The following is an 8,481-nucleotide window of genomic DNA, read 5'->3' on the forward strand; positions in this document are numbered from 1 at the left end:
GGAGTGCAGTGCTGCGACCTCAGCTCACTGCAACCTCCACCTCCCAGGTTCAAGCGATTCTCCTGCCTCAGCCTCCTGAACAGCTGGGACTACAGGCGTACACCACCACGCCCAGCTAATTTTCATATTTTTAGTAGAGACGGGGTTTCATCATGTTGGCCAGGATGATCTTTGGCTCTTGACCTTGTGATCTGCCCGCCTCGGCCTCCCAGAATGCTGGGATTACAGGCATAAGCCACCGTGCCCAGGTGATAACAGTCTAGTATTAAGTGATGTGTTGAAACCTATTATCTTCTGTGTCTTGGCAATTATATTCTCCAACAAGAAAGAGTTCTTAATGGAATAAAAGAGGCTTCTGATTATTATTTTAGTTGACTCACCTTAGAAAAGGATTGTTCACTTTGGGAGGCTGAGGCAGGAGGATTGCTTGAGTCCAGGAGTTAGAGACCAGCTGGGGTAACATAGCGAGACCTTATCTCTATTAAAAAAAAAAAAAAAAATAGCCAGGCATGGTGGTGCACACCTGTAGTCCCAGCTACTTGGAGGCTGAGGTAGGAGAATCACTGAAACCAGGAGTTTAAGGTTGCAGTGAGCATTTTTTATTTGTTTGTTTTTTGGGTGTTTGTTTTTTGAGATGGAGTCTTGCTCTGTGGCCCAGGCCTGAGTGCAGTGGTGCAATCTTGGCTCACTGCAACCTCTGCCTCCCAGGTTCAAGCAATTCGTCTGCCTCAGCCTCCCAAGTAGCTGGGATTACAGGCATCCGCCACCACACCCAGCTAATTTTTGTATTTTTGGTAGAGACAGGGTTTTACCATGTTGTCCAGGCTGGCCTCGAACCCCTGACCTCAGGTGATCCCCCCCCCCAGCCTCCCAAAGTGCTGGGCTTACAGGAGTGAGCCACTGTGCCCAGCCGCAGTGAGCTTTGATCACACCACTGCACTGCAGCCTGGGCAACAGAGCAAGATCCTGTCTCAAAACAAAATAAAATAATTGTAATGTAGGTTTTGGTAACCACACGTGTCTTTTCCTCTTCAGAATGGAGATCTCCTCTCATCAGTCTCACCTCCTGCAGCAACTGAACGAGCAGCGCAGGCAAGATGTATTTTGTGACTGCAGTATTCTAGTTGAAGGGAAGGTCTTCAAAGCACATCGAAATGTATTATTTGCTAGTAGCGGCTACTTTAAAATGCTTCTTTCTCAGAATTCAAAAGAGACAAGTCAGCCAACCACAGCTACATTTCAGGCTTTCTCCCCTGACACTTTTACAGTTATCTTGGACTTCGTATATTCTGGCAAACTGTCTCTTACTGGTCAGAATGTCATAGAAGTGATGTCGGCTGCTAGCTTCCTTCAGATGACTGATGTCATAAGTGTATGTAAGACTTTTATTAAATCTTCCTTAGACATTAGTGAGAAAGAAAAAGATCGCTATTTCAGTCTCTCAGATAAAGATGCCAATTCTAATGGTGTAGAACGTTCCTCTTTTTATAGTGGTGGCTGGCAAGAAGGAAGCAGTTCTCCACGTTCTCACCTAAGCCCAGAGCAAGGAGCAGGTATAATAAGTGGAAAATCTTGGAATAAGTATAATTATCATCCAGCCTCCCAGAAGAATACTCAACAACCCTTGGCCAAGCATGAACCAAGGAAAGAGTCCATTAAAAAGACCAAACATTTGAGATTGTCACAGCCTTCTGAAGTTACTCATTATAAGTCAAGCAAACGAGAAGCACGAACATCTGATTCTTCCAGCCATGTTTCCCAGTCTGAAGAACAAGCACAAATTGATGCTGAAATGGACTCTCCTCCTGTTGGCTATCAGTACGGTCAAGGATCTGATGTCACATCCAAAAGTTTTCCAGGTACCCAAGAAGGGCATAAGTCCCCTCCTCTAGGTTCCAAAGTGCTATATAAATCGGTCTTCTGTCAAAACACCCTTAGTTTCAGGTGCTCTAAGCAGTTGAAGCAAGTGATTTTTTTCAAAAGTTCTATTTCTGTAATGAAATTTATTTAGTAACGACAGGCGTGGTGGCTCACGCCTGTGATTCCAGCAGTTTGGGAGGCTGAGGTGGGCAGATCATCTGAGGTCAGGAGTTCAAGACCAGCCTGGTCAACATGGCAAAACCCCATCTCTACTAAAAGTACAAAAAAATTAGCGGGGCATGGTGACATGTGCCTGTAATCCCAGCTATTCAGGAGGCTGAGGCAGGAGAATCACCTGAACCCAGGAGGCGGAGGTTGCAGGGAGCTGAGATTGCGCCACTGCCCTCCAGCCTGGGTGACAGAGCGGGAGTCCTTCTCAAAAAACAAAAAAAAAATAGCCAGGCATAGTGGTGCACACCTGTAGTCTCAGCTACTCAGGAGGCTGAGGCAGGAGAATCACTTGAGCCTGGGAGGCAGAGGTTGCAGTGAGCTGGGATTGCACCACTGCACTCCATCCTGGGCAATAGAATGAGACTGTGTCTCAAAAAAAAAGGAAGAAGAAATTTGTTTCATAAAACGTGGATTTAAATTTTTTAATTCAAAATAATATTGAATAAATATAATGACAATCAAAATAATAAGAGTACTAAGGGTCAGAACCCATGATTTTTCAAACCTGTATCTGTGGGTGGTTAGATTACTCTTAAATGTTTAAAGCTCTTTTCTAAATAGTTCAATTTCTAAGACACATATTTTTACTTTTAAATAGTCTTTTTTTTTTCTGTGTATTTACTCAGAGGAATATTTAGCTTATTAAGATACAAACACAGGTTGGGCGCGGTGGCTCACGCCTGTAATCCCAGCACTTTGGGAGGATGACGCAGGCAGATCACAAAGTCAGGAGTTCAAGACGAGCCTGGCCAATATGGTGAAACCCTGTCTCTACTAAGAATACAAAATAAATAAGCTGGGCGTGGCACACGCCTGTAATACCAGCTACTCAGGAGGCTGAGGCAGGAAAATTGCTTGAACCCGGGAGGTGGAGGTTGTGGTGAGCTGAGATCACGCCACTGTACTCCAGCCTGGGTGACAGAGGGAGATTCCATCTCAAAAAAAAAAAAAAAAAAAAAGATACAAATACATTTTTTTTCTTCTTTTTTTGAGATGGAATTTTGTTCTTGTTGCCCAGGCTGGAGTGCAATGCGCAATCTCGGCTCACCGCAACCTCTGCCTCCCGGATTCAAGCAATTCTCCTGCCTCAGCCTCCGGAGTAGCTGGGATTACAGGCGTCTGCCACCACGCCCAGCTAATTTTTTGTATTTTTAGTAGAGACGGGGTTTCTGCACGTTTCCCAGGCTGGTCTTGAACTCTTGACCTCAGGTGATCTGACCTCCTCGGCCTCCCAAAGTGCTGGGATTACAGGCATGAGCCGCTGCGCCCAACACATCGTTTTTTTTTTTAAAGGAATGCCTGTAGTCCTAGCTACTGGGGAGGCTAAGGCAGAGCATCACTTGAGCCCAGGAGTTAAAAGACCAGCAGAGGAAACATAGAGCCCATCTCCCACCCAAAAAAGAACACCTCACATACAACCCATGACACTGGTCCTGTAAGTCTACAGTGGACCCATGTGCAACATGAGATATCTCATTTTCATGATAATAGTAAAACGCAGAAAGATCATGTAAATTAACAGTTTCAGAATAATCCTCCCTCACTCTGGAAGTAGAGAATAGGGATAAGAAATGCGTATCATACAATTTCCCCCCTAGTTAATCAGTTAACAAATTTGCCTAATAGTTTCCATGTAAATTTAAAGGAAAATTATATTAAAATGAAACTCCTCAAGGTTGTAAGATACAGATTACATATTTATTTTATTTTATTTTATTTTGCTATTTTGTAGAGATGGTGGGTCTCATTATATTTCCCAGGCTGGTCTTGAACTCTTGGCCTGAAATGATCCTCCCACCTCAGCCTCCCAGAGTGCTGGGATTACAGGAATGAGCCACTGTGTCCAGCCTGATTTTTATTTTATAAAAGTTTCAAACATATACAAAAGTAAAAAGAGAATGGTATAATTAACCTCCATGCATCCATGACCTAGTCCCACAACCTCTAACTCATGGCCTGTCTCATGTCTGTATCCTTATCCCTAACCCACTCCCTTTATTACTTTTAAACCAATCTCAGACATCATATGTTTTCACTTGTAAATCGTTCAGAATGTGTCCTTAAAATAGTATAGAAAAAAACTACAATACTATTGTCATACCTAAATTGAACAATAATTTTTTATTTATTTATTTATTTATTTATTTTGAGACAGGGTCTCACACTGTTGCCTAGACTGGAGTGCAGTGGCACAATCTTGGCTCACTGCAACTTTCACCTCACGGGTTCAAGCGATTCTACCACCTCAGCCTCCCAAAACGCTGGGATTACAGGCATGCGCCACCACACCTGGCTAATTTTTTTTTACTTTTGGTAGAGATGGGGTTTTACCATGTTGGCCAAGCTGGTCTCAAGCCCCTGACCTCAAGTGATTTTCCTCCAAGAAAAAAGCTTAAATACTAAATACTTTTACTTTGAAATTGTGTACAGTTTTAAAATATAGTACTATTTTACATTTAAAATCTAATGACCCTAATGCATTAAATTAAAAAAAAAAAAAAGGCACGGCAGGCCAGGCACAGTGGCTTATGCCTGTAATCCCAGTACTTTGGGAGGTAGAGGCGGGCGGATCACGAGGTCAGGAGTTCGAGACCAGCCTGACCAACATGGTGAAACCCTGTCTCTACTAAAAACACAAAAATTAGCTAGGCGTTCTGGTGCGTGTCTATAATCCCAGCTACTCAAGAGACTGAGGCAAGAGAATTGCTTGAACCCAGGAGGCGGAGGTTGCAGTGAGCAGAGATTGCGTCTTGCACTCCAGCCTGGGCAACAGAGTGAAACTCCATCCCAAAAAAAAAAAAAAAAAGCATGGCAGTCTGTATCAGTCTGAATTTACCCAACTTGCTTTTTTTTATTTTTTATTTATTTATTTTTTTAGACGGAGTCTCGCTCTGTCGCCCAGGCTGGAGTGCAGTGGCGCCATCTCAGCTCACTGCAAATTCTACCTCCTGGGTTCACACCATTCTCCTGCCTCAGCCTCCCGAGTAGGTGGGACTACAGGCGCCTGCCACCATGCCCGGCTAATTTTTTGTATTTTTTAGCAGAGAAGGGGTTTCACTGGGTTAGCCAGGATGGTCCCGATCTCCTGATCTCGTGATCTGCCTGTCTTGGCCTCCCATAGTGCTGGGATTACAGGCATGAGCCACCATGCCCAGCCAAATTTACCCAACTTTCTAAATATATCAAATACTGAAGTTAAAGTTCTATACTTAGAATTACATTGACAATCTAGTCTTAATAAAATTTCTTTCATCTGTTATTTTTTGGGCTCACCAACTCTTTGTGCATTCTTTTTATTTCATAATTTTTTTTAAGTTTATTTTTTTCTTGTTTCCAGTGGGGTTGGATTGGATTCTTTCTGTTATTAGAATTGTTATTATGAACTTTCCAATGATTTAATCAAAGCGTCTCTTGACAGATGATCTGCCCCGGATGCGATTCAAGTGCCCGTACTGCCCACATGTGGTGAAGCGGAAGGCAGACCTAAAGCGCCACCTTCGCTGTCATACAGGAGAAAAGCCCTATCCATGTCAAGCCTGCGGAAAAAGATTTAGCAGACTAGACCATCTAAGTAGCCATTTTCGAACAGTATGTATGATTTTTTTTCATCGTTTTACTAATTCTTTTTTGTTTTCTTTGTTTGTTTGTTTGTTTTGAGATGGAGTCTCGCTCTGTCACCCAAGCTAGAGTGTAGTGGCGCGATCTCGGCTCACTGCAACCTCTGCCTCCTGGGTTCACGCCATTCTCCTGCCTCAGCTTCCCTAGTAGCTGGGACTACAGGTGCCTGCCACCACGCCCAGCTAATTTCTTTTTTTTTTTTTTGATTTTTAGTAGGGACGGGGTTTCACTGTGTTAGCTAAGATGGAGTTTTTGTTTTCTTGAGATGGAGTTTCACTCGTTGCCCAGCCAACAATCTCAGCTCACTGCAACCTCTGCCTCCCGGGTTCAAGCAATTCTCCCGCCTCAGCCTCTCGAGTAGTTGGGATTACAGGGGTGTGCCACGCCTGGCTAATTTTTGTATTTTTAGTAGAGATGGGGTTTCACTACATTGGCCTGGCTGGTCTCCAACACCTGACCTCAGGTGATTCACCTGCTTTAGCCTCCCAAAAGTGCTGGGATTACAGGCATGAGCCACCACGCTCGGCCTTGTTTTGTTTTGTTTTGTTTTGTTTGAGACAGGGTCTCTCTATCGCCCAGGCTGGAGTGCAGTGGCACCATCTCAGCTCACTGCAGCCACAACTTCTCAGGCTCAAATTATCCTTCCTCCTCAGCCTCCTGAGTAGCTGGGACTACAGGCCTGCACCAACACACCGGGCAAATTTTTGTATTTTTGTATTTTTTGTAGAGATGGGATTTCATCATGTTGCCCAGGCTGGTCTTGAACTCCTGGGGTCAAGTGATCCACCTGCCTCGGCCTCCCAAAATGCTAGGGTTACAGGCGTGAGCCATCACACCTGACCCATCATTTTACTTCTTAAGAAATATGTACATTTGGCCAGGCGCAGTGGCTCACACCAGTAATCCCAGCACTTTGGGAGGCCAAGGCAGGCAGATGGCTTGAGGCCAGTTCAGTTCAAGACCAGCCTGGCTAAAATGGTGAAACCCCATCCACCAAAAATACAAAAATTAGTGTGGTGTGGTAGCTCACACCTGTAATCCCAGCTACTCAGGAGGCTGAGGCACAAGAATCGCCTGAACCCAGGAAGTGGAGGTTACAGTGAGCTAAGATCAAGCCACTGCACTCCAGCCTGGATGACACAGTGAGACCCTGTGTTAAAAAAAAAAAAAAAAAATGTACATTTATGGGCTTTAGGATCATCTCATTTGCTGAGGGAAATATTTTCACACAACTCTACCATATTTAAAATTTCTCCAACTTAGTGTTTTTACTTTGCACATAAAGCATAATTATATATATTGATTTTATTGTCCTTTTAGACCTTGAAGTGGGGTATATTCTTTTCATGGTAAAATATTATATTTCCATTTTAATTCACTTAAGTCTAACATGTTTTTATATACCTGTCTGTTCAGAGCCAAAGATAATGTAAACTGTATAAATGTTTTAAGTGTCTAGGTCAGAATCACCACTGCAGATACTCAGCATCTACCAGTGATTACTGAATCCTTGTCTGGAAGGATCTCAGTCTAGTTGCTGCTGTCCAACCAGAGAGGGTCTTCACTATACCTGCCTTCTTTCTTTTTTTTTTTTTGGAGACAGAGTCTTGCTCTGTTGCCCAGGCTGGAATGTAATGGCGTGATCTTGGCCCACTGCAACCTCTGCCTCCCAGATTCAAGCAATTCTCCTGCCTCAGCCTCCCAAGTAGTTGGGACTACAGGTGCCCACCTAGTTTTTGTTTTTTTTTTTTTTCTCTTTTTTGAGACGGAATCTGGCTCTGTCGCCCAGTCTGGAGTGCAGTGGCCAGATCTCGGCTCACTGCAAGCTCCGCCTTCCGGGTTTACGCCATTCTCCTGCCTCAGCCTCTTGAGTATCTGGGACTACAGGCGCTCGCCACCTCGCCCGGCTAGTTTTTTGTATTTTTTAGTAGAGACGGAGTTTCACCGTGTTAGCCAGGATGGTCTTGATCTCCTGACCTCGTGATCCACCTGTCTCGGCCTCCCAAAGTGCTGGGATTGCAGGCTTGAGCCACCGCACCCGGCCAGTTTTTGTATGTTTAGTAGAGGTGGGGTTTCACCATGTTGGCCAAGCTGGTCTTGAATTCCTGACCTTGAGTGATCCATCCACCTCGGCCTCCCAAAGTACTGGGATTACAGGCGTGAGCCACCACACCTGCTGGTCTTATATTTTTAGATATCAGATGGTCTCAGGAATTTGTATTGGTTTATTATGTCTGGATCCACAATTATTATTCTTTTTGATACTCAAATTTTCAGTTTTATCCAGTGAACAGTCTCTACCTTGACACTGGCTCTTGTCTCCTTTTGTCACAACTCCATTAAATTTTGAAAGTGTCCTTGTTCTCTGACTCCAAAAGAGGCCAAGACTCACTTTGTACTTTCCCTACAACAGAGCTGGAACCAGCCATTTCTCAATCCGTTTCCTTTAATGGAAAGTGAAATTAGAGCTCAAAGTCTGGGCAATCATTGTTATGGAGGTGTCATTTCTTTTACACTATTTCAGTGGATGGAGTTAGAAGATATATATTTTGAAGGGATGGACATGAATCTGTATCAGAGCTTGTAACAAAAACAATACCACATTTGATACCCATAGTTTTTTGTTTTGTTTTGTTTTTGAGACAGAGTCTCGCTCTGTCATCCAGGCTGGAGTGCAGTGGCATGATCTCGGCTCACCACAACCTCCACCTGCTGAGTTCAAGAGATTCTCCTGCCTTGGCCTCCCGAGTAGCTGGGATTACAAGCACACAC

General features: G+C 44.0%; 1 protein-coding gene across 1 annotated transcript in view; it reads left to right on the forward strand.

The window, feature by feature from the left end:
* ZBTB8A (zinc finger and BTB domain containing 8A) overlaps window positions 1-8,481 on the forward strand; it is a 50,689-nt gene that overhangs the window by 37,581 nt on the left and 4,627 nt on the right. Inside the window, exons 2-3 of the mRNA XM_011974061.1 lie at window positions 1,036-1,859; window positions 5,510-5,679. Of these exons, the coding sequence (XP_011829451.1) occupies window positions 1,037-1,859; window positions 5,510-5,679 (993 nt within the window). The 5' untranslated portion in view covers window position 1,036. The remainder of the gene's footprint in view (window positions 1-1,035; window positions 1,860-5,509; window positions 5,680-8,481) is intronic.

This window comes from Mandrillus leucophaeus, unplaced genomic scaffold (assembly GCF_000951045.1).
Source record: "Mandrillus leucophaeus isolate KB7577 unplaced genomic scaffold, Mleu.le_1.0 Scaffold141, whole genome shotgun sequence".
Taxonomy (NCBI): Eukaryota; Metazoa; Chordata; class Mammalia; order Primates; family Cercopithecidae; genus Mandrillus; species Mandrillus leucophaeus.